At 39.3% G+C, this 27,530-nt stretch overlaps 1 protein-coding gene across 3 annotated transcripts in view; it reads right to left on the bottom strand.

Moving 5' to 3' along the window:
• Nucleotides 1-1,490: 1,490 nt before the first annotated feature.
• The window catches only part of ca10a (carbonic anhydrase Xa), a 200,908-nt gene continuing 174,868 nt past the window's right edge, over nt 1,491-27,530 (bottom strand). For 2 of the 3 annotated variants that reach the window (XM_066704769.1, XM_066704768.1), the window contains 6 exons: nt 10,090-10,185; nt 8,801-8,873; nt 5,549-5,703; nt 3,661-3,835; nt 2,586-2,660; nt 1,491-2,207 (listed from right to left, as the gene is read on the bottom strand). In XM_066704769.1, coding sequence (XP_066560866.1) covers nt 2,596-2,660; nt 3,661-3,835; nt 5,549-5,703; nt 8,801-8,873; nt 10,090-10,185 — 564 coding nt within the window. In that variant the 3' untranslated portion in view covers nt 1,491-2,207; nt 2,586-2,595. The remainder of the gene's footprint in view (nt 2,208-2,585; nt 2,661-3,660; nt 3,836-5,548; nt 5,704-8,800; nt 8,874-10,089; nt 10,186-27,530) is intronic. The other variant, XM_066704770.1, reaches the window with a different exon arrangement.

Here is a 27,530-nt window from a genome sequence, read left to right as displayed (position 1 = left end):
CCCAAAGCCAACCATTTGTATCCTTGATATTGGTCATTTAATTGTCTGAAACTTTTGAGTGGTTAGGGCTCTAGTGGTTTCAGATTCCAGATTCCATGAGCACCCATTTATACAGGAACAGCCTGGGCATAGTACCTTATTCAAATATGAACCAACTGCCCTCTGGTTACACAAGAGCCCTTCCCACCCTTATGAGGGTCTGATCACTGGCCCCCTTTGGGTCCTCTGACTAATTCTTCCTTGTATTTTGAAGTCCATGTAGATACTGCAAAGCTGTTTGAATGGCACCTTTGACACACTTCTGGTTTCATTTCCAATGCCATTGGAGGCAGCCACAATCAAGTGAAATGAAACCGACCCCTTGGCTTAACCTCGGTGTATAGAGAAGGACATTCTCATTGTTAAGCGAGTGAAGACCCATCGAAGATTCCAGGTGACATACACTATAATCATTCATAGGAGTGGAATTATGTAATATAAATGTATTTTATTTTGTTCTCAATATATTATGACTAAAGGTCTGTGAAGGACTCCAGCAAGCCAGGTTCTTTAGAATACAAACACAAAGCACAGTAACACCGCTGACAAACTGGTGTAGAAACAGATTTGTACACATAAAATCATGTATTACTTTCGTGGACATCCTAAAATATTTGTTATATACATATCCTTTGTATGAAGTGAAGCATAGAGTAGATCAGTCTATCAGATGGGTTGAGCTCAATCGTACCTTTGACGCTCTGAAATCAACAGAGAACTGACTGCTATAACCTTGAACAGTGTTGATATTGTTAGTTGATTTTTTCCCCCCACTGTGTTTTCTTACGGCACATCTGAACCATGGAACATTGACATCAAAGCTGTGGCAGCTCCTGGTTGTTTTCATATACAGGATAATACTCAAAACGTCCGGAATTGATTGGGAAATAATTAAAAGAAAGTAGAGGGGAATTAAGAATCAATGGTGGTGTTTTCCTCAGAAGCGCGTGATACTGCAGAAAGAAATCAGTTACAGATCTGGGTTCTCAGACTGGTTGCTCCTTATTAACCCCACACTCTGCAGATAGTAACTTCATTACAGCTCATAAGTCTGGACTTCGTCCCCAGCCATCGACAGAAACTATTAAGTCGCCTCAGTCAGCTAAAATGTGTTCTTCGGCGTTCTACAAAGAAGAGTAAAGTGACACTTTTGACCTTACAAAGCACTGCTTCACAGTGATAAAAAGACTAAACAAAAACAGATTAAAAAATGTGCAATGTGTGAGAGAACAAAAAGAGAACAGGCCAACATTAATGCTAGAAAGACAGAGTCAGGCATATTTACTAAATTAACTTTCCAAACACATTTATTGGGCTGTTAACATTAACCAAACACAGTGTATGACCATTGTAAACAATAAAACAGAAAGAAAAAGGCATCAGCTCAAAATGTCTTTCCAAATGTCAAAGTGCGCCAAGCGGAAAATACTTAACTCTCATCATTAACTGTATTAGTAATTTTTTTTGTTTACTTTTTTTTTTTTTCCCACAGCAGTATTAATAATATTTACAAGGCCAAACACTCATTTGCACGCAGACATTATCCTTTTTTGACATAATTCTTTTAATAAGTTGATGCATGATTGTTCCTGTATCCTTATGGTCTGCATGCCTTTTCAGTCCTATGAGGAGAATGTTGTGATGAGTTTTCAAAGCACCACTTAGCTCCCGAAACACAATTTCACAGTCATGTTGTTCTGATTTATATGTAGCAAGGTGTCCGTATATACAAAGGCTAAAAAGTCTTTTGTTTTTCTTTTTTTGTCTATCTTCCACTGGCGATGAGGCAACCAAATAAAACGCTCCAACAGTTTTGTTTGCTTTTTTTCTTTGCTGCTTTTTTTTCAATATTTTTGTTTTCTCTTCAAAACTTTAGGTATCAAAAGTTTAATAGATGTGTCTGTATCTGAGTAGTTCTTCAAGTGTACTTGAAATATGAAATAAAGGTCTCTATGCTCTGTGAGCAAAGTCACATATCACTTATCTATTTTTGTAAATTAATTAGCTGTTTCACTTTGTTTGTACAATGACATGAAGTCCATCGGAAAAAAGTGATAGATGCAATCTTGATCTTGTGAGAAGGAGGGTTTTGTTTTGTTTTCTTTGTTTTGTTAATACTGGCAAATACTGTTCATCCTATGGTGTCTATTTTAGAAGCCATTCATTCACTGAAAGAAACAAAACACCAAAAGAATCTGGTCAGGACGCATTTCAGGAAGAGTATTAGCAGTAATATGAAGATACCGTGGTTGCTAACTTGGTCTGTGCAAATATGTATCAATTCAAAGCTTTACAATGTGTTCTGTGGAAATCCAACGAGTGAGAGGATATATTCAAAATTTGAAAAAGTATTTTACATTAATAATAAAAAAAAACAGACAAAAATGTATTTTGCTAGAACTTCCCCTTTAAAAAAACTATTAATGTATAATTGAATCTGTCTAAGATGGAATATCTCTACAACTGCTGCACAAAATATTAACAATTTAGCAATTAGCATAACATTAACACTAGAAATCATCCTGAAAAAGAAAAATAGCAGTTACCTCTTGACCTTTATGTATCTATGCTGCTGGGTGAATTTAACAGCATTTTGTGCAGCTGCTGGGGAGATATATTGGCTGTAACAGACAAAAGGAAATTGTAACCAACTTGTGTACTGATTCATCTGGACACTGAAAAGACTTTGGGAACATAGAAAATGGGGATTTTCAGCAATACAGCTACTGAAATATAAGTAATAACATTTGTTGTTGTAGGAGAATTAAGACAAAGGGCAAGACCACAACAAGTTTAATCTACTCACAAATTACAAACTTGCTTTCTAGTGTGTTTTAATTTATAAGTAGAAGAAAGTGGTGTCTGAAATTAAAGTAAACGACGATAGGGTACGTATGTAATTTGTAATTGGCGGGAAGGTCAAAGTGGTCGAGGCCAAAGTTACACATAAAGGATTTGACGGAGGTGAGTAATAGGAATTATAGAAAAGCAAAAAAGAGTTTGCTTGCTGTGACAGAACTGCTGTGAAGCTGCACTACTGAAACTCACAGGAGGCCATTACTTGTTGCTCAAGCCTTTTACAAGCTATTTTAGAGCCACCCCCGATTATTAACAGAAAAACAAATGAAAGAGGTTTGAATCTTTTGTCATATGTCTACAATTGTTGAAAATTAAACAGCTGTACTTCATTCATTAAAATCTGCACCAATGAAAAGCCAAACCGAAAGGAGTTTCTCCAAGCAATGGTGACATTAACTTGGCCCTAAAACCTGGTCCCCTGTTAATTCTAGCCCTACTCTCTTGCTTTTAATAATGCTGGTTGTGTTGTGTATTCCAGCTAGTTTAATATGTTTACAATTTTAGCAGTTGTTGCTACTGACTTCCCTTCATCTCTCTCTCTCTCTCTCTCTCTCTCCCCCCCTCCTAAGCTAGCCATTTATAGTTTCTAAAAACACACTATTGGGTGCAAAGTTTGGCCCCCTCTTATGCATATTATTAATTCTATGAAACAAAACTAAAAATATATGGAAACGTCTTGAAAGATAAAAGACTGTTAAATCCAAGGGACCCTTGAGAGGTCAAAGGGCGACGTGAGGGAGACGACCAGGGGCGGACACTGACCTCGGTACTGTAGCTTCTGTGCCCTGTTGTTGGGGCAGTCCTTGCCCTGCACGCTGAAGTTGATGTTGGTCCGAATACAGCGGTTGTTCAGGGGCTGTGCCGGCCGCACGTTGTCGCTCATACTCAGGAAGATCTGTGACGGCTGATTCTGACTCAGCAGCCGCAAGGAATGCATCTGCCATCACACCGAGTGGAAAAAGGAGCCGCGAAAGGGGATTAAAGGCTAGACACTGGAGAACTGGAGAAAACATGATGGGCTAGTCCCAGAGAACAACCTCCGAGATGCATCAAAGCAACGGCTCAGCAAAGGAGAAATCAGAGCTATGATATAGTTGTCTCCCCTTCATAATGCCACCTTGCTTCATTTTGGCACCAACGTGTAATTGCCTTTCCCTATACCACCTGCTTTGCCATTCCAACAGTGCTTACTGCCAATTTCAATGCCTGCCCCAGATTTTAATCTCCTGCTTTTGGCTTGACACTTAAAATACACCTGGCAGAATTCACCGTCCTTCTAGGCAAACCAATTGCTGCATTCCTAATGAAAACTTCCCTTAGAATAGATGCACACCGGGTTCGTTTTGCCTTCTGGAAATATTACCTATGAAAGAGACCATGGTGCCTGGGAAGTATATCACTGAAATAGGTCAGGAAAGGGATTTAAACACAAGGGAGATACAGCAGTAAATAACGCAAGCATGCTTCTTAAAAAAAGTTTGTAATCAGGTCGGCTGCTCTGATCGCATTCTCTTTTATTGTTGCTGTTGTTTTTTTGAAGACGATGGTGGTTTTATAGTTAACTGTGTGGCTTTGGGGTGCAATGCTGCTGCTGAACCCTGCTGCTCTGGGCAGTCGTGCCTCATTAGTGCAGCGGCGGATGTTCTAATGAAAGCCCAGTAGGGAAGGGAGCTCAACCTACTCCACCGCTGGATGGTTACTGATTTTGACTACAGGGGGCTTTGGAAAAATGCCAACAATGCAAACAGTGCTTGTGGGTGGTATTGACAATCACTCCCAGAGTTCCATGCAAGTTAGCTCTGGCGTCTGTTTGTGGCCGTTAGTGTTATTGTTGTTATTAGTATTCCTTTTTTTTTTTGTGTGTTAACTGAAAACTGGGAGATCTATAAAGTAAAAGGTAAACCATATTTGCGCTTCTGTGACAATGATCTGCACCACTACATTCCTAAATAGACAGACAAACAAGCAAACCAACAGAAATAAGCACACAATCAAGAGCAATCATTAACCCTAGAATGTGACCTTGGCTCCAGGATTTTGTAGAAACATAGAAACATTCCTATTCCCCCCTCTCTATTCCTTTACCGTTTAATAACAATAATCGGATTGCTTTATCTCTATTGTTTGAACAGACTGATCAGCAGTGTCCATCCTAGTTTATAATCCGGGGTAGTTTTAAAGGTCACCATTAACTCAGGAATCTCACAGACTGGGAACAGACTGTAGTTACTCATTGATTACGCAAATCCGTCGTGGAGTTAAGGGAACTCTGCTCCTTGAGGACTGAGAAGCATTTGGGCGTTTGTTCCAAAAGATATTCAAATGACCGAAACAGTGGCTTAAGTTTACCGGCTAACGACGTTGCCGTACAATAAACTGACCATTGAGGAAACCTGTTCAGCTGAAGCTCACCCAGATCAGGGCTGGACACCATGTTTTTGATGGCTGCATCCTAGGGTTAACCACTCTTTTTAAGCCTTTGCGTATTTACTGCCTGCATCTTACGTTGGGAATTGTCATTTGGTTCTGGAATTACAAAATCTTTCTCGGCCTAAATTCTGAAGCCTGCTTGGCGTGGCGGTGTAAGTAATGCTTCCTGCCTTCAGGAGAGATTTTGTTGTAGCTAAATAGAGAGAAAGAATTACCTTACCTGCATCCGAGTTACATACACTGGCTTGTTCATGAGGATCCATGTCGCAGTTTCAAAGCAAGGCGGGATAGTCATTGATCCATCGTAGGTGATAAAACTAGAGGTTTCTGGATATAACTCTTCTATATTTAGCCCCTGAAGCAAATACGCATCATCTGCAGAGAAAGGAAATAATGGAAAATGAACGATAGTGTTAATAGTGAAGATTTTACTATGGCTATGACAATATGATTTCAGCTGATATAAGACCGCACATTCCTTATTTTTCAATGCTGATACATGACAGTGAACAATGTTTGTCATTGACTGAATATGCTTATAATGAAACTCCGATAAATGAACACAAATTCTCCCCATTCTTCTTCTAACTATCAAAACAGGAAGGAAATATCGATCTTTAAAAAACAAAACAAATACCCTAATACAGTTTTTATATCCGAAAATTGACAATGAGACTCCTTATTTCTGAGTCACCAAAAGGTCCAGTGTGAACAATCCATTTAAATTTAACGGAAGCGCTGATACTTGTACAAAGAGGTGGTGAAATTGAATGTCAGAAGAGAAAAGGCTAGGCATTTAAAAGGCTTTATAATGGCAATGTTTTAAATCTGAGAACACACTTTGGGAGGCAAGTCATTATTTCCATAGAGTTTTATTAAATATTAATTGGAAATGGAATGTTCATTTCAAGGTTATTTGTGATGGAACAAATATGCAGGATTAATCAGATTGGAGTGAAGTGAGGGTCCTGTAAAATGATTGGTTCTAATCAGACCATGCAAGTGACTGATTGGTCAGGAGCTCCCAGGAGAAGGTTTACAATTGTCCAGTAGGTTGGAGGTTGAGGCAGGGACCTTAAATGACCAGGATGGACCCAACTTCCACAGAACAACATTTTTTTTTTCCCGACTGAAGCATCACAAGAAGAAACTGACAAATCTAATCTAATCCAGTATAACATTTCTCTCTCTCTCTGGCAATATAGGGGCAAGCAGGTGGAAAAATAAGGGTGGGGTATAAAAATTAGGAAATGTAAATTGTAAATGTATTGGTAATGTGAGGAAATGGGTTCTAATTGTTGACGAGGGGTCACTAAATACAGAGGAAGCAGCAAGATGTTTTTATTGTGATTTTGATAGGGAATAACTGCATTTTGGATGAACTGAGACCATGGGTATACCCACCACCCCCCACCTGTCAAAAAAAAGAAAGAAAAAAGAAAAAGGAAATAAAAATCAATCTGTGTGGACCTTTAAAAAGTAATGATACAAATTTTGTATAAAATGTCAATTTCATACTCCATTGTTCCTTCCCAATATATCACAGTCCCTCTTGTACTATGGACAATTACATACAAAATGAATTACACTCCTGTTCATTAAACATATGCCCTAGATGCATTTTCTCATTTTAATATGTCATATTTCTCCCTGGTACACATTACCATGCCAGGAGGAACTCTTACAAATAATTTCACGTCCTTGTTGATCAGTGGGTAACAAATCAAGAGCAAATATTTCATTATTATAACAAGAACACCATTATCCACATTCTCACTTTATGACAGACAAGACACGAACAATAGTCACATTTAGCATTTAGCAGTGACAGCAACGCACTAAAGCTCAAGTCTAGCCAGTTATTTCTTCTTTTATACGTGTGTGATTTGTTATTTGATTTTATTATTATTTCTCCGTAGAAGAATGGAACCTAAATTATGTTTCTAGAGCATAATCTGGGTATTTCATGCAGATGGCAATGCTCTTTGATAGCTATAGCATATAAATAATTCTGTTTGGATAGGGTTTAAAAATACATATATACTTTATGCTAACAACATTAAGCAGGCTGAGATGAGGTTTCAGGCCTCATCTAAGGCTGGCTTCTGACAGCTGTCAGGAGTGAAGCTCTTTATTTCTCCTGTGGCTTGTCTGTGGAAGGCCTCACGCTGGGCGAGTTACAAGTTTCTGGCAACGGGCCTGAAATCTGCTGCTGCTCCGAGAGGTCAAGTCAGTTGTTCCTGTTAATTCAATTATGGGGCTCTTTTCTCAAATTTCACACACCAGAAAAGCTCCCCTGGTTATAGAGCTCTAGACTTATCAAAGCATTTTGCTTGAGTCGGTACTTTATTTGGGAGAGAGAAACAAGGGAGGGGAGAGACAGAGGATGGAGCAAGAGGGTGGGGGGTAAAGCTGACTACAAAAGCCCAGACAACATATTCTTTCATTAACATTTTTTTAAACCAAATCTGCCCTGCCCATTCCATTTAACCACCCTGGCAAGCTGTCTCCACAAGTTTGCGTCTCCTGTCTGTGATTTGCGATTGGCTACTGCGATAGACCTGACAAGGATGAAAGTGCTGAATGTCTGTTAGTAACCTGCAGGTGGCGTCTCGGCAGGATCTCTTTGAAGAGGACATCTCCCTTTGGGCAAACACTTCTGGACACACTGTCTCCAGCACAGTTTAGCTCAGGTCACAGTCACAGCACACCTGTTATACCTTGTGGTGTAACATATATATCACTATATAGATTTCCAAAGGAAAATAGGCATGACTCTGTGACGGGTTCATGGAATGGAAAAGTTGGGTATATCTTGTATGTTTTACTGTGCTAAAATGTGTACAAGGAATTTGACTTTTTATTTTGTCTCCTGCAGTTGCTTGAGTTTTTTTCCATTTATATATAGCGCCTTTGTATTTTGTATAAAACGTCTTCCATTCTCAAATAGCTCCTTGCCTCGACAGTGGGGAAGTGAGGAAAAGCAAACAAAGGAAACCAGGTAGACAGAAAGCAGGTACCTTCTGCCTTTACCATGCAATCAAATTCAAGATGTTTTAAATCTCACTAATTACAAGAATAAGCTCTAGCATGAGGCCAACTTTGACAGAAAGTAAAGTTTTTAGCACCTGTATAGGATGTAAGGAAATCTGTAATACATAGAATGAGCCATACCATTCAAACTTTGTAAGTGAGCAACATATATTCCTTATCATTTATTTATTTCGCTGACAACAAGTGTAACTCTTACACAAGAAGACGCCTCAAGCTGCTACACATAACGCTGTGAAAATGAATTGCCCGTGTGAATGTAGTGGTAGCAACAGGTAGCGGCGGTACATTTCTAATTTAATGGATGATTAGGAATGCACCAAATGCTGACAGCATCCCCCCCATCCCCAAAAACATTAATTCAAAAATGCATCACACCGACTGGTTTTCATTTGTTCAGCACTGTGGCAGGCAAACTTACTTTTGTACGTTATTCTTGTAATGGTGTCTCTGTTTAGCATTCGATTTAGGAATGGATTTGATGATTCGGATATCTAGAGGAAGAGAAGAATAACACATAAACCAAGACAGCTTAAAAGAAGAGTAATTAAGTAATGTTATTTGATTATGTATGCCTTTCACGCTAGCATTGTTTGAGTACCAAACAGTTAACTTACAAATCAAGAAGAATCTTCAATAATGGTTTAATCTAGAGTTCACTAATGGCCATTTATACAGGCAAAAGAACCAGGTCTTTAACACTGCAGTGTATATTTGAGAACCATTGACATTCTGTTAAAACATGCAATTAATCATTAGTCAAGCTAAAAGTCCAATGCTGCCCAAAAGACCCATCTCTGTGCAACCACTAAAATGCCCAAAAGGAAACCAAGTGAAGAATGCTTTTAATCAAGGCCTCCCCAATGGGCAAGGGAGGTTAGAATAAAATTAAAAATGAGCACCACTTGATTTAGGTTTTTTCAAAGAGACATGGGGAAAGTTAATAGAAATGAATGACAAGGGGGCAATTAGTCCAAACATGTCTAAAGCTTTACAAACAGGAAAAAATAAGAACTTGATTTTAGCAGGTGTTTGCTAAAAGCTAAGTTATAAAAATAGGAAATTGACCTTTTATCTCTTCAGCAATGCCAGGCCTAAGATTGCCTTCTACTACTCTAGTGTCTATAATTGCACTGCTAATTGTCACTGGGGTAATTTAATTTTTCCTGCTAAAAACAGTGAATCCTGCCTTCCATACACTTTAGACTAATACATGTCAGTCTTTTGCACACTTGAGAATGATAATATTAATCTAAAAAAAATCTCAAAGCTTCCTGCTATTAGGTTGCGGGCGAAGTTAATCATAGTTACTGTTGATGTTATTTATCGCAGTTCTAATATACCATAACACTGGGATCCAGTCATTGCAAGCTGCAGGGTCTCCTGGTTCTTGTCCTGGCTGAGTGATTACATAATTATTTTTCTTTGCTGAACCAATTTAACCCTTTCCTCGGGTTCTAAAGCACTGACGGTTTAAAGAGACAACAGCAAATTACTAGACTGAGGCCCTGCAGGACCAGAACTGAGACTCTGGCCATAACTCATGGCAATTCAATTACATGTTCTATGGTAAGCAAAAACACAAATACATTTGTAAATATCTGCGTTCTGGCTCATTTAAAAAACAAATAAGATCCTAGTTGTGCATTTAAGTCAATTACAGCTGTTTCACACCATGCTGAGATCTTTAAAAAGAAATGGTATTCTTACCTTCATAAATATAGAAACTATCACCAATCCATTTGGACTTTTGGCTGCGTCTGTGTAGTTTGTATATAGCTCATGGTTGTAGTGTATCAGTTGAACCTGCAGATAAGAAAAGCAACGTCCATTAAAACACCACAGTCCATCCAAGATAAGCAACACTCTGTATGGGGATGATTAGCTATGTCTTAAACACTCTTCCTGTCAGGCTTTGCTTTGCGTTTCATAGCAAATAGTGTTCCCTATCTCAATATTTACAATATGCTGGGCATCTCACTGTATTTTCAAGAGAGATTCAAATATGTTGTTGGTATTGCAGTGTTTGCTATAAAGCAAAATGCAAAAACACACCCCCGCCCCCCCAAAAAAGCCTGGTGCTACTGTAAAGTACCATGTTTTTACGTTTTTTTCATCCCATTGATACTCACTATCAATGTGAAAGATTTCTGTGAACATGTGTTTTGACAGTTTTCCCCTCTGCAGATTTGAGTTTTATTTCTAAAATGTCTGCAATTTAATGCAGTTTGATCTAAATTTTGTTGAAATTTTGATGCATATACTGTAAATGGGATTTTGTATACACAGATATATAAATAGACAATTGTAGTGTTTGTTAAATTACATTTACAACTAATTAAAGCAGTTTACCAGTCCACCCTACTGAGTCTTGGGATTGGGGAAGGCTCAAGACACAACAGTCGTCAAGCAGAGTGCATAACTGATATATTAGAGAGTTTAATTAAATTAATTTGTTTCTAATTAAGGAGCCCTTTTTAATAGAAGCATCTGTATATTTTGTTTCACACCAAATGTGCAAAACCCAGACAGAGAAACTCCACAAGCAAAAGTAAAGCCTGAAATATATTATTCATGTTGTATTTTCCCTCACATCTTCCACAATTCTCTTTGCGGTCCTACAGGGATTGTATTATGACCTTTCGAAAAGATCACCAGCAAATTCCTTTTTTCCCTCTCCTCCTCCTGGCACACAAACATGTACATAACAACAAAAAAAACGACTACAAAAAAAGGAAAAATGACAAGGCTACCAAATGAAGCTATCCTCTGAGCTCTGACAGGCAGTGCAATGTGTAGAAGTGAAGGAATCCCATTGAGCCACCTATTCGAAAGGTCTTGTGAAAAATTAATGAGTCTTCTCACCATTCAGGAGCGATAAGCCAGCAGTTCGTTAGTCATCCGTTTGTGATGTGCTGCACTTTACATTCTGAAAAGCATCTTCAAAGTTTCTTGTGTGTGGTTTATATATATTTTTTGCCAACTGTATATATTTCTTTTTTACCTGTTGTTGTCTGCATGACTCACAACAAAGAAAGCAGGAAAAACATTTGCCCCTTTTAAGTTAATCTGCCTGTTGATTCTCCCTGGCAGAAATTATAGCTCATTTAGGTCAGTATCATGCTGACACTGGCATGACCGCAAAATCTGGAAGTCTTTTATTTCCTACCTCCCGACTGTTCCTTTGTCCAATCAAGCTGCCTTGTGAAATGCACTGAGCGTGAAGTCTAGTCGAGTTTTTGTCATCAAGGGAAAAGAAAGGTACCTCCTTGACACATCTCAGAATACAAGGAACTATCACACATCAACAACATCTGACTGTGATGAGGCGAGGAAGGTATGCCCTCATGTCAGTGCAAGAGGGTTGACTAGTTGGTAAGAGAGGACTTAGACAAATATCTGGAATAAAGGTCAGTGCGAAATACACCACCACCAAAAATGCATCTCAGCCTTCTTCCCTTGGTCAAACAATGAAGCAGCACTGCTAACATACAGAGAGTAACATCTGCCACACAACTAAAAAAAAACTTTGTGTATTTTCATCACATCACATTACAAAAGGAATTAAACACTCTCTGTCTCTGTCTGTATGAGTGTTGCTGATTACTTTGCATGCACACGACTGACTGATTTCCACGCATGGGGATTGTGTCGGTGTTTACTTACGAAAAAGTATCAGACGTAATTGAAAATGAAACAGCTTGTTGTGTACGTGATACACACAGGCAAGCACAAATAAGGCCAGACACAACCCGATGCTGCTCAGTCTTATTACGTAAGAGAAGATCGTTCTCGTGCTCGTACATGACAATCTATTCGCGAAATGGCTTGATTTGTCTCTGATACTGTCAGAATACATTTGTTTTTCTTTCACTTTCATTTTTCCATTCCCCGCCCCCCCCCCCAGTAAGGGCTCTGTTGTGTTTCTGATATTGAGATTTGAATGAACTGAAAACGCAATCCGCACGGGCACGGGAGACTTCACCAAGTCAACCTTCTCAAAAGCGGAGGGCTACTAATGAAATAAAATGAAAATAAACAAACACACACATACACACACACACACACACAAAATACAAATCATCATCATAAAAAGGATTGTGAAATGTTCTGAAAGGTCCTTTATGAACAGTCCCCATCCTCAGCCACTATAAAACAAAATGTTAGTACTCCTTTGCTTTGGGAAAGGAACCCGTAGCTAACTTCTAAAAGTGCCTCTTCTAGTTACACTTTCTTCTTCAAAGAGATCTGTGTATGTAGGCCTATGGACCCTCAGTGGAATTGTGCTCTTACATCTTTCAGAAGTATGCCCAAGGACTATTTTCACTAGAGCCAGCTTAAAAGTTCCCCCCCCCCCCCCACACACACACACGCACACACTTTCCTAAAAAAAGTTTTCACTCGAGCTACAGTACAAATACCTTATTTGAAGTTCCAATAAATGTTACCGTATGTAAAGCTGTTTGTACTTGCCGAAAGAAAATCTCTCTCTTTTTTTTAAACAGAATTAGTGGGATCCAGAAAATGCCTCATACAAACAGAAGTGTTCCAGTATATTGCCCACAGATGGTGCTTTAACTGGCAGTACCCTCACAGGCTACTTCTAAACAGAGAGTTTTCCACAAAATATGTTCATTTGCATTGATCAATATGTATACCTCCAGCAAATCCAAAACGCTCCATTCTGCAGCCTCTAGGATTGATTACTGGGTTGCACGACAAAACGTACCATTTACAGAAAGCGCTTGATACACAGTGGTAAATGACAACACACTGATGTCAAAGTTCAGCATCACAGAGACACAGTGGAATAAAGGATATTTGTGATAAAGATAAATGATATCCAAGACCACACTTGCCTAGGTGGTTGTCTCTTCGCACCACTTCCAAAATGTGTGTGTGGTTTGTTATTTATTATTCATGAACTGCCCCAACTGCATGCATTTGTACATTGAAAGTATAATAAACAATGCTTTTGTTCTTGTTTAATATAGCAGGATTATTTATGCTTACTGAAGGGTTATTAAGAGCTTAATATTAAGAATGTGTTTGAGGTAGTATTGTGTACAATAAGCTTGCTACAGTGACATCACTCCCTTCGGGAAGTCCAGAGTGTACAAACCCGAGTGTCCCTGCCTTTAGGGGCCAGTTTTTAAGCCTAGTGAGTGTGTTTGCTTGTTTGGAAGATCATAAGTCTGCCTATGGTTGGAGATTGAATCCACAAAAGAGTTGAATAAACTAAAAGAAAGGTATTCTTCCCCACATCGGTATAACAGTAGCTGTAATCTTACGAAAATGGCTTTAACAAAAGGTTATGTGAAGGCTGAATAAGGCAGGGAATTCCTCAGTGGGTAATACTAAAGATGCTTCTGTCAACTGAAGAAAGGGTGAAAAAGTGCTGCATTGGCAGGAAGAGCATTATACGGCACTCTCAAAAAGGGTGTGTGGCCAAGAGCTAATTCTGTTGTCTAAGTGGTTTCACAGAGGTACCTCGCATTGTAATCAGGCAGGTGGAACAAAAATATTCATTGATTTCCAAAGCACACGCACAGTCTCTGTTGAAGGATGTCAGTAACTCTTTAAATGCATAACTAAAAACCATCTCCTTGTAAATTCAATGGAACTGCAGAAGGACACATGTAGCCAACCAATTTATTCTCACTTATACAAACTATGCATATTAATGTGCAGGAAAGTGCAATGTCAGGGAAAACTGTCGTGCCTACGGTGTATATAGATTTAACAAAAATACATCAATGTAACAGTACAAAAACCATATGCTGTACAAATGAGTAACGTATGGGTGTATACATTTTACTTATACCCTATTTCCTCATATCAAGTCCTAACCCTTTAGCAGGGCTTTTTCTTTATTTTTATCTTACACATACAATTATAAGCTTGGCAAAATTTGCTCATTCTTTCTGGTCTTTGGCTTCTGCAGGAGGGCGAATACTTCTGTCTTTGACTGTAACACTGAGCGAATCACTTTCTTTTCTTTCTTGAACCCCTCCTGCAGTTTATTTCATTGCACCCTTGTCTGTCTTTCCACTTCAAGTCTGGATTAAAGGGTTTACCGTGCGCTGTAATACCCTGCACCAATGACTCTTGTAAGCTTCAGGAAATACAAGCAAGGATTCAATTTGTTGCTACAAACAGTCATACCAGACTTTGTTCCAACATATTTAGGATTCTTGAATTTGACAGCATTCCACAAAGGGGAAACAATTTAACTACAAAGCTACATTGCTTATTGAATTAAACACAAAGACCAAAAGTAAAGCATCACTGAAAGTGTTTAGTTGTAAGTAATAAGTCGGGGTACTTATTTAGCATAGTAGAATGGCAGAAAACAAATGAGGAGGAGAAGGTTCGGCTGAAGAATGTCTGTTGTTTTTCTGTGGAAAACTTTGTTCTTATTGCAAATCATCATCTTGTATCCTGTTGTGTTTTTATTTTTAAGCAGTAGCCACTGGATTCAGACATTACATTAAACCACAATTGGGGAGAGGTTTGTAATGACCAATTCATGGGTAGGGCAAAGCTGATTTGATCTATGCTGTTTATGTGTATAAATGATGCTTGGGATTAGCTAGTAAGAGAGAGATAGTTAAGACTAAAATGTAAGGAGGATCAGGAGAAAATGTGAGAGGTTACATAAGCTTGGCAGTCCAGGTTTAGATGGATTTCTCTCTCATCCTCCTCTGAGATCTTTAGCTGTTAATTGCAATTGTCTTGTTCAGTTGCAAAACACAGTTCAAGCATGTCATTGGTTTGGTTAGAAGTCTGAAAGCTTTATGGGAGACTTCCCCCTTCTCTGTGTCATTTTTGCAAACTAGTGTTAACTTAGCACAGTGGTTAAGGTTAAAATGTATATTTCATCCTATGCTGTGGAGAACTACAGATGAGTCAATGTGCATGAATTCCAAAACCTAGGATCATATATCACGATATGTCTTCAGTTATATAGCATTTCATGTCCAAGTATGTGGATTTCCATTTCAAATACCACCTTTGTTAACTTTGAGGTGTATAATAAAACTAAAGAAGACAGAAAAAAATATTTACAATGAGAAAAATCATCAAATCACGGAGTACTTTAATTTCCTCACTAAATTCCTGACCCTCATTTGGCATCTTGGTAGTACAACTATATCAGTGCCACACTGTATTCTGTATGTAACCATCGTGCTAATATGTAACTGTTAGTGGAACATACTGGAGAAGTTACAACTGCGGGGGGCAAAACACTAAAACATAAAAAAATGCTTATTTACTGATTATTCAATGTCTTCTTAAATGGAGACTTCTATTCCAAGTGTCCCTTTCAGCACAGTAGGCTACACAGAGCACCCATTTCTGATATCAAAGCAACTCCTGAAATGATTTAAATGTGTTGTTACCTCTAATGAAATTAGATAAGGACTAATTATGATTGTTGTTTCTCTTTCTCCAGCAGTACAACATAATAAGAAACATGGAAAAACAAAATGTGCTCTCTGTAGCCTGCAGGAATCTTTAAAACAAAACCTTCACTAACTAGCTCTTTGCAAAAAGAAAAATAATAATAATAATAATAAGAAAACCTCCGCAAGCAACAGTAGAAATTACTTTGCTAGCTAACTTCAGTTCACCAAGATCCGTCAGGCCCATGCAAGTACAAAGCAGAATACTAAAGGCATGACATCGGCAATACATTGTTTTAACATTGTAAATTAGCTTCAGTTTGACAAGTTTTCTGAATTCTTCACCAGTGTTGTATTCTAATGCGATTCTTGTATTATTCCAGAGAAATACATGGAAATATTGTTTCTTATTTAATTGCTGATCCTGCAAAGCATGTTCGTAATTCAGTCATTCGGCATATTTGTGATTTATTGCTGCGGCCTCTAAATTAACTTAGCTGGAATTGCACTGACTCTGCTTTATTAAAACTAATGTAACCAGTGATTTTTTCCCCATTATGTTTGAGGGATACAAATTCTCTTAAAACCACATTAATAAGCCTGTGGTGGAAAGCACAGAGTTTACAGCCTGCAATTTATAAGTGAGACCACAGCTATAAATCTGCATAAAATATTTAAGAACATTTTTAATATAGATTTGGTTTTTGCATGTGAGAATGTGACTCCCATGCTAACCGTTTGTTGAATGGAAGCCCCCACAAAGTAATGAAAAACTTAGTTTGACTTTCACACTTTCTCAAAAAGGCCCCATGATGCGAGTTAAACAGCTCGGCTGTAGACTGTCAGACGGTTTGGCCCGAGTTCAGATACAAAACCGTTATTTTCCCCTCCATCTGTCCCAAGTGCTCATCCATCTATCTATTCATCTATACACAACCAACCCTAGCTCCATCCATCTTGTTCACATTTTGTCACTAGCTTGCAGTGCGTAGAGATAGAAAGGGTATTTACAAATAGCAGATGAAAAAAAAAAAACACTCAAAGTGATATATACTGTGCATTGGGAACTCCACCAAGCTTGAATGAGGATTTAGATTTCTGAATGACTGGCTGCTTGCAATTTTGTGCATAGATGGATGTATTTCATTTGTATAAATATCTGTATTTTTCCCCCATCTGGAATGTAAGTGCTGTCTTTATGAAATTCTATTGTGATGCGTAGCATGCTTTGATAAATAATGAGGCTGTTATAGATGCACTTTGTCAAAAAGATATGTGTGTTGTAAGTTGGTTTGGGACTGTATTAAGAAGAGATGAACTATACATCTTAACGTTTAAGGATGTTCCTGCATTTCAGCTCACTGATTAAACGATCCTTTTTAGCTTTTATACATCCATACAGCAGCAATGAATTACCAAAGCTCATGAAAGGGTCTGAAGAGCACAAATATTCTTATTATATGCCTCTTCGGGATGTAAAAACATCTGGCAAGTAGGGCAGGGATCTCCAGCTGTGGTCCGGGAGAGCTTCAGTATAGTTTGTTTTGTGGGTCACCAAATGTATAAACCATGGGAGTACGTGTCAGTTACAGATTAATTAAATGAGTCACTAGTTCAATTAAGAGAACATTGATCCTTTAGTACTGCAGGGTGTTTTCTACTTTGCTAAAAAAAAAAGAAAAAGGTTCTAGAACTGACTGATTTTACCAAAAGACCATTATTGATCAGAGGGAGGACAAAGTACGTTCTTCCCAGTTACACTGTGCCTGCTATCACCTGAGGGTTCAGCCTGATCGCTTGACAGCTGACCATTACACCAGTCTGCAGGCTCACTGCAGGCAACACTCCCTGCGTTTTCTGCAAAGAATGCCCGATTTCCTTTAATGTTTTACCTATTGATCTAGTCCACCTTTAATGGGGATAACTGTCAAAACAGTAATGATCTGCTGTATATTAAACACAGACACATTGCTTGGCATCCACAGTGCTAAAGTGCATTATAAATTATAAGCGTATTAATTTATCCATTGCCCCCCTTCACTTCGCACAATGTTGTCATAGCGAACAATTTCTTTTCTGGAGCACAACCTGTTTCATTTTGATGAATTCCACCTGTCACAGATATATCAGCCGTCGGAAGAGACAGCTCTCCAAGAACGAATGCTCGGCAGATTAAAAAGGTTACAGTTGTAAGAAACGCAACTTTCAGATGTGTGCTTTCCACATCTGTAACGTAATATCCTTAAACATAAATAAAATGCTCGGAGGGATTTTGCTTAGTAAAAATACGTTTCTCCTCGTGCCATGCTGTTGTTTGAATAAGTACTGCAGTTAATATATTATTACTGATAAAAAGTGGACAGTTTCAAATTAAAGCGAATGACATCTGATTCTAAAAGCATTCGCTGAAACTGAGGTGAAGTGAAAATGATAGACTTCAATCCTCTTGATAATTAGGTAACAAATATTCAGGGACAGATTGGGTGAACCATTAACAGATGTAGCAGAGAATTTGTACATTAAAATTATGTCACATTTTTAAACATCTGTTCATATTTTCCCTTCCACAGCATGTCAAATTAGTTTGGTGGGCCATTACTGTATATGGGGTCAATTTAATTATGATAGTAAAAACGTTAGGAAGTAACCATTTATTACGGAAGCCCTCCCAAATTGTTGTCACTTTTCCCTGCTGATTATTGTTGGCCTGTATAATAATTCTGCTGGGAGAAGTAGTAATTCTGGGAGCAAATACAGTTTTTTACTAAATCAGTCCTGATTTTTTCATTATTGTCCCTTTTACAGACAAGACTGTTTACAAAACACAACCCAAAGACTTGCACAGATAAATAAAGCAATATAGCTAAGAAATTCTAGAATAGAAACTTGCCCTATTGCTTCTGTTTTGTATTCAAATCTAATTTACTCGAGTCCCTGCAACTCAAGGGAGTTAATGGGGTTTTCTAATCACAACTCATCCACAGCACATCCTAAGCACCAAATCATGTCCATGTCATAACAGAAGTTCCTGTGTTCAACCTATCCAAGTATTGCTAGCCAGTAAAAGGGGAAAAGATTAAAAAAAAAAAAGCTAACCTCTGAGATGCAAAGAGCCTATTTAGTAGGAAGACAAACAGGGTGGCGTAGTGATTAAATGTGCCACACTCCAATACAGCACATCCACCCTGGCTAGATCCCCAGAAAACATCCCCCAGAAAAAGTGTCTGGCACAATTTCCACTGAACATTTCATCTTGCAGTGATTGAGATGAAGGAGAGCTCTTCCTGGCAATGCAAATTTCACCACTTTAATGCAATCTATGTCTGGAATATAATGGTATAGAGAATATGTGGAGCTGTTTGCTGCATGTCAGGACATTCCTTTCCGCTTTCACGAGACATAGATCATGCTTGTTTGGACTTCTTGGAGCTGTAGGTGCTCCCTGGACCTATGCACCAATCAGTATTGATTTGGGATGAATACAATTTTGAATACTGTGTGGCAGCGTTCTTAAAATTCTTTAAAAGGGCCACAATCCAGCACTTTTTCACCTGGTGCTTTTATGCAAAACTACTTACATGAAAAATTGGTTATGCTGTTGACTTAAGTGAATAATTAGTTCAATTAACTAATTAAGAGCTCATGAGGACTGCAAACTAGAAGCATTCAGGCCTTACAGGACATGATTGGAAGGGGGGCTAATATGGATTTTCTATTAATAATGATGCGGAAGTTGTTATGTAATCAGGCATGCTTATTTGCCAAGAAGAGTGTGAATAATTGTGCTGGGAAATGCGTGGATTTGTAAGCAATCCTATTAGCTATAATTTCTGGAACAATGGGGGGTCCATCTAAAAAGTACTGATGATTTCTCAGCAGGCAAGACAGACAGGCAAAGAGTAATATCTGTGAAAACTGAGGCCTACATAAAAGAAAGAAGAACAAAGCCTGTATTAGGTGCTTAATTTGACCAGCTGAGGAAGGTGGGTCTATATTCTTGAATGTTAGGGCTCTGATGGTAAAGTAAAAGGGTGGTGATTGTGCAAGGAGGGACGGCAACCTAATTTTGTATGAAGAACAACATTGAAATGGTATGTAACTTGTAAAAACCTTTGCCTACCATGTTCTATCTGTCCTAAATGAGCCAAAGGGTGTTATCCAATGACATGTACAAAATAAAAAAAATGTTAGCCTGAAAAACCTTCAGCGCAGTAACACTGTACTTGGAACAGGGGCAGGTGAGGGGGAATGGTCATAAACCACGAACCATGATGACAGTTATCTGTTTAGAGAGATCAAAGGCTTGCGAGTTTGAGTTTAAACCCGAATGAACAGCGAAGTGGAAATGTGTGCCAAAAAAACACACTTCCCATCAAGTACCAGTGCCCTACTGTGTCAGACAGTCTCTCTCTGCTCTCCGGCTCCTGTTCCACCCACTCTGCTTCGTCATTCGTGCCCATCATACGCATGCTAACGACCGCATGGAAGTCCATGCAGGAAGTTTCCCACCGTCTCCCCAATCATCGGTGCTGGAGCGCAGCTGTTAACATCCCCGTCACATTTCAGTGAGACCCAAGTATCCACCGGAAAAAACTGTGATTAAAGCAGATTGGCGGTCCTGTATGAGAGAGTAACCGTTGCTAAGCACTGCTTTGCGGAGTATGTGGTTGAGTGTGCATTAATTTGGGGAAGCATAGAGCCTTGTCCAGGCGGAAGGTAAGACGCAGCTGTCACTCTCTTCCTGCCCAAGAACTCTTCCTCTGCACTCTGCGTGTAGCGCTGCCACACTGTCAAATTGACAGTCATTACTGCCCTGACTTTCACAAGAAACTGTGAAAAGGCTGACAATATGCCAGCTCCTTCCACATTCTGGCAGCTGACAGTTTCCACAGGCATAACAGCTGGCATCTGTAAAGCTAGCCTCCTCTTATTCTTTAAGAAACAGAGGAAGACAAACAGTTTTTCTGTACAGTTTTAAATCACTTTTTGGTGTGCTCTTATGTGTCACAGCGAGGACTGCAACTCAGGGACCCCATCCACCAAAAAACTAAACAAAATCCCACAGATTTTGGAAAAAGCAAACGCTGTTATTTATAATGGATATTCAAATCTGTAACACAGGACGCATTGTCAGTAAAATGTATGAGTATTTTTATTATTGATAGGAAAAGGCTGCCAGATACATATTTAAAAAATACTAATAGAAAATAAAAAGTGTTGTGCATTAATGTCTTACATTAATGTAGAAGCCCAGGTAACAAAATTCCCAAATCCATACTGCAACAACTGAGGATAGAGATTGATAACACAACGCTGTGACCCCAATGAAATCGATTCCAGAGGGCATTTTCCAAACGTTGCAAAATAACATTGTGAAATGAGACTCGTACACATATATAACAAATCTATTTGTGTGTGGCATCTGCAGGTGTTGATATCCTGTTATTTAGTAATCAAACACACATTTGTTATACTTTGATTGGTTTACACAGGCTAAGATTCCCTGGTGCTGCCAAAATCGGAGACTGTAAAATAATGCAACTGTGCTTGATGTATCTATTTGGAATTGAAATCCTGGAAAGGGACCAATGAGATTCTGCGTGACATTCAACGGACATTAGATAAGACTATTCAAACAACCATTTGAACAATGTTTGGTATAAAGTTTCTGCAACGTTTTTTTGACTTGGCAGAAACAAAATGCACATGGAAACAAACGTTGCCAGCATAAGATCATTTAAAATAAACAGCAACAACACAAAGCAATTGTGGTTACATGCCTTCAAACCTATTCACAACAAAAACAAAAATCCCCATTCCCTGCAGCAGCATGAGGAAGAGGAGAATATTCTAGTGATAACATTACTTGGGCCAAGCAATTATGAATACAGACTGTGTAATAAAGAGTGATTAAACAGTCATACCAAAATATAATAAACTGGTAAGAAATTAAATGCCACAGGAAAGAGGAGTGTGTAAAGTAGTTCTGTAATAAAGACAAATGGCCGTGTCACACACGAGCACTCAGACACTCAAGACCACACAAAGACAAACTGGAAAAACCTTGGGTGGGGGGTGGGCAAGGCTAGGTCTGCACAAGACGTAAAGGAATCTCTATTCTGATGTTTTAAAATTCAACATTTAAACACAAGGATCCCCAACACTATCATTCAAGGCATTTCTTTAAAATCCAGATATATGTTCCAACTTAATCAGTAACCCAACAGGCAAGGGAAACATTCTCTTTAAATAGATGATCTGAAAGCCAAAGAACGATCGACTGTGTCCAAATGGCCTGCCTGGCATCCTTTTTCATTATTATTTTTGTCTCCTCTTTAACTCGCTTGTGTGGCATCAGTGGAAGGATTTTGAACAGGCGGCTGCAGCAGTGCCTCCGCAGTTGAGAATGTGACCTTTCAGTATAATTACACTTGAGTTCCCCATTTTATATTTATCAGTTATGTGTGAATATGCTTAAATTAAATGCTAGAGATGACAAGAAACACTGAAAATTAATATTGTTATTATCTTTTTATTTTTTTCTTCCCTATCAGAAATAATTACATTTTCCAGCCTCATGATTTCACTTTTGAATGAACGGATTTCAATGCCATTTTTGTCTAGGCAAGTCTGCAGGGTTTTTCTTTTTTTTTTTTGGCACATCGGAGAAGGGTTCATGGTTGAAGGTAGCTTAGAAATGTGTTTCATTGTAAGGTGAGTGAAGGTGTTAGGTCAGTATCAAAGGAAGACAAGAATCTCAGCTGGTTTCTTTGACTCGGGTATTGTGTGCTAAAGCAGGAATGAGACGACAAGAGGGCAGTGTGTCATTGCTTGAATAGAACAGGACAGGAGTCGGAAAAGATTGTCATCTGTAGCATGAATGAACTACGTGTATTAATTCAAAGACAAAATTAGACACAATCATACCTAATCAAAGCTCCTACTTGCAGTCAGTAAAACAATACCCAGAAGCCCCCACATGGAAATGAAGTGTCGGTGCATTAAGAATTGGAAACCGGAGGTATTTTATTTGGGCTCCTGGAGCAAACTGTGCATCCCTGTTTTTGAAGCCCATTCCCAGAGACCCTTTTACAAACTGACTGGATGGAATTCATCGATCAATAATGTGCCGATCCACCAAATAGGTAAGATGATCTGAACTGCCTGCTACTTTGTCACCTTATTTATGTTCATATTGATTAGTACAATCTTGACAGCTGTCTGTCTGAACCACTACAATTGACACACACATATATATACACTCACCTAAAGGATTATTAGGAACACCATACTAATACTGTGTTTGACCCCCTTTCGCCTTCAGAACTGCCTTAATTCTACGTGGCATTGATTCAACAAGGTGCTGAAAGCATTCTTTAGAAATGTTGGCCCATATTGATAGGATAGCATCTTGCAGTTGATGGAGATTTGTGGGATGCACATCCAGGGCACGAAGCTCCCGTTCCACCACATCCCAAAGATGCTCTATTGGGTTGAGATCTGGTGACTGTGGGGGCCAGTGTAGTACAGTGAATTCATTGTCATGTTCAAGAAACCAATTTGAAATGATTGGACCTTTGTGACATGGTGCATTATCCTGCTGGAAGTAGCCATCAGAGGATGGGTACATGGTGGTCATAAAGGGATGGACATGGTCAGAAACAATGCTCAGGTAGGTCGTGGCATTTAAACGATGCCCAATTGGCACTATAAGGGGCCTAAAGTGTGCCAAGAAAACATCCCCCACACCATTACACCACCACCACCAGCCTGCACAGTGGTAACAAGGCATGATGGATCCATGTTCTCATTCTGTTTACGCCAAATTCTGACTCTACCATCTGAATGTCTCAACAGAAATCGAGACTCATCAGACCAGGCAACATTTTTCCAGTCTTCAACTGTCCAATTTTGGTGAGCTTGTGCAAATTGTAGCCTCTTTTTCCTATTTGTAGTGGAGATGAGTGGTACCCGGTGGGGTCTTCTGCTGTTGTAGCCCATCCGCCTCAAGGTTGTACGTGTTGTGGCTTCACAAATGCTTTGCTGCATACCTCGGTTGTAACGAGTGGTTATTTCAGTCAAAGTTGCTCTTCTATCAGCTTGAATCAGTCGGCCCATTCTCCTCTGACCTCTAGCATCAACAAGGCATTTTCGCCCACAGGACTGCCGCATACTGGATGTTTTTCCCTTTTCACACCATTCTTTGTAAACCCTAGAAATGGTTGTGTGTGAAAATCCCAGTAACTGAGCAGATTGTGAAATACTCAGACCGGCCCGTCTGGCACCAACAACCATGCCACACTCAAAATTGCTTAAATCACCTTTCTTTCCCATTCAGACATTCAGTTTGGAGTTCAGGAGATTGTCTTGACCAGGACCACACCCCTAAATGCATTGAAGCAACTGCCATGTGATTGGTTGGTTAGATAATTGCATTAATGAGAAATTGAACAGGTGTTCCTAATAATCCTTTAGGTGAGTGTATATATATATATATATATATATATATTTAACATAGCTCATGGATGGCTAAAGGGGATAAACTCCTCTGGATAACAATGCCTGTTCAGAAACAAACAATCAAAGCGATTATTGACTGCACAATCACTGAGGAGGCTAAATAGATGAAGAAGGCAGCCATACCTCGAGTCTCGATGTTTTCCAACAAAATCCAATTAAAAGACAAAGTACTTTTTTTAATCTCAAGGGAAAGAATCAAACAGACAACTGCATCAACTCAGTTAAGAAGCAGTGGAACGATGACAACACACAGCTCTATCCTTCACAAGCGACAAAATGGTGTCACACGCTAGAAACCAAGCCAAATGAATGCCAGCTACATTACCCCCCGACAGGGTTAGTTAAAGAACAGTGTGTTTAATTGTTAATTGTATACTAATATGTTTATAATGCCTGCTCAAAGAGTCAGTCACTGTATAGAAGAAATGAGTTGGACAGAATGTGGTGGGAGTCATTTTTTGTATAAACAACAGCATGTGACTGCTATCTGCTGCTCCTCAAATTCATTTTTCACAGTAGGGGAGCAATTATGACTACAGTACCAGCCTGGGAGAGTAGCTATAAATAACCATATCTTACTGCTTAGGAACCGCTTTAATTTTTATTAAGGGTTGAATGCGGAAAACAAGACATCCGCTTGCAGGGGTTTGAACAACTTAAAGGACAATGAAGATAAAAACACAGTTATTAAAAAGCACTTTACATTACCACGGTCTTTAAATGCCAAAGAGTCCAATTTTGTTTATGTCGGAGCCTCTCCTACACAGTAATATTGATATCACAAAATACAGTACTCTGAACTGCCTAAGTAATGATGTCTTGGTGAAAGCATTATTCAAAACTCTTTGTTCCCCAAGCTATAATGTCCCTAGTGAAACAAGCGATTGTTGACAGAAACGGTCCGCCAGTGCTGCCTAGAAAAAAAATATGTTCTGAATTCTATTAATTTAGGAATAAATGTTTCAACGAAATTAGTTGGTGCAAGTGACATTAATTTATAGGCTAGCAATGACTTTGAACGCAGTGAATATTGATTTCCATTGGCCAACTCTCCAGAGCCCTAGAATTAATGTAAATTCCACAATGATCGTACATAATGCTTACCCTAGGTATACCACGAGTTTGTACCTCATGGGTATATTACTGTTAAGGTTTAATGATTCTTAAAAGTATTAATTTTGCCGGTTGAGATTGGGAGCAATATGTATGAGGTATCCATGGCATCCACACTCTGTGTTTAGTACATAGAAGTATTTACAAGTTGCCACAGAGAGAGACAGGAGAGTACAGGTGAGAGGTAGCCATCTTGTTGTTTGACTAGTTTCAGAATAGTCTTAGCATTGCTCATTTTGTTTTAAGTTTGCCTTAAATTGACATTAGCATTATCTGTAGTTTGCCTAAATTGAAGTCAATTCAGTTCAGCTGAATTGGTGAAAGTAAACAGGTTGTAGAAGGGAGTTTCTGTCTAGGACTAGCAGGAATTCTGTTGCAGGAGGAGCCAGGTGGGGCCAGTTAGGTGTGAATTGGGGGTAGGTAGACAAAAGCTACTTAAAGCAGCTGTTGAGAAAGAACTGTGCTGTTTCTCGCTGACAAAAGTTAGACAGTTGACTAGCAGTAGGAACCAAGAGAAGTATAAAGAAACAAAAAAAAAAAAGTAACATTTAGAAGCATGTGGTCACTACAGTGTCAGGTTTGCAGAACGATTGCCTTCCTGGATGAACTCATCCAAGAAGGCTTAATTTGTGAACGTTTCGGCATGTTGAAATCCTAGAGATCAAGGTTCGTGATCTTGAGGCTCAGCTTGTCGATCTGCGCTGTATTAGTGATAGAGAAGAATTGGTCAATCAGCCCATGAGAGAGATGGTGTGCACGCCAAAACCTAAGAGAGTTGAGACCTTAGAGCAGGACAGCATAGAGAACTGCTGGGTTACAGTAGGTCGTAACCACAGAAAAGGGCGAACACACCCCTTAGAGACATCACAAGAGCTTGAATTGCCCAACAGGTTCCAACTGCTGGACACCGAGTTGGATAGTGACAGCTCAGAGGGTGATGGGGGGGCAGCTGAGCACCAGAGCACCATGGTGCCCACTCCCCCCAGAAGAGGGAGGTAGTTATAGTAGGAGACTCAATTCTTAGAGGTGTAGATCACACAGTGTGCTCTAGTGACAAGGAGACCCGCATGGTATCTTGCCTGCCTGGTGCTCAGGTTGCAGATCTCCCTAAACTAGTAGACGGGCTACTGGCCAAAGCCGGGGGGAATCCACTGGTCATGGTCCACATTGGAACCAATGACATAGGAAAAGGTAGGACAGAGGTTCTGCAACACAGATTTAAAGAGATAGGAAAGAAACTAAAGAGCAGGTCCTCCACTGTAGTTTTCTCCGAAATTCTTCCAGTACCAGGTGCATGGCCAGGGAGACAGGCAGAGATTGGAAAGTTTAACACGTGGTTGAAAGCTTGGTGTAGGGAAGAGGGGTTTAGGTTTATGGAGCATTGGTCTTTCTTCTGGGATAGACGGGACCTGTACAAACTGGATGGTCTACATCTAAACAGAAGCGGGGCTAATGCATTGGGAGAGCGTATGTGCAGTGAAATTGAGAATCATTTAAACTAGGAACCAGGGGGGCAGGGAGCTCTGACAATGGGAGATGTTCCACTAAGGAAAGAAAACCAAGGGAAACTGCCAATAGGAAAGTCCTGAAATGTTTGTACCTCAATGCCAGGAGTATAAGGAACAAGATGTTAGACTTGGAAGCCACAGTGCTGGTGTGTGACTATGATGTTGTAGGAGTGACAGAAACATGGATTACAGAAAATTATGGGGATGAATACAAGTTGAAAGGATACACACAGTTTAGGAGACAGGCAAAATCGAAGAGGGGGTGGGGTAGCAATATATGTGAAAAATGACATTGAGGCAGAAGAACTTGTATTAGATCCCAGTAAAGGAACAGAATCTTTGTGGGTGAAACTTTTGAACAAGAGATCTGGAGGATTAGTGGTAGGAGTGTTACAGGCCACCAAACTCAGATATTCAGAAAGATGCTGCATTGTACAGTGTAATCAGGACTGAATGTAGCAAGGATGTGGCTGTTATAATGGGGGATTTCAATTTCCCAAACGTAGACTGGGAAAGCCCAGTCGGGACTACAGAAGCAGAAATAGAAATGGTTGAGATGGTAAATGACTGCTTTCTAACTCAATTTGTCAGGGAACCAACCAGA

Source organism: Amia ocellicauda, chromosome 5, assembly GCF_036373705.1.
Source record: "Amia ocellicauda isolate fAmiCal2 chromosome 5, fAmiCal2.hap1, whole genome shotgun sequence".
Lineage (NCBI taxonomy): Eukaryota > Metazoa > Chordata > Actinopteri > Amiiformes > Amiidae > Amia > Amia ocellicauda.
Note: the sequence above shows the minus strand (reverse complement) of the source record. Positions and strands in the feature narration are given on the sequence as shown.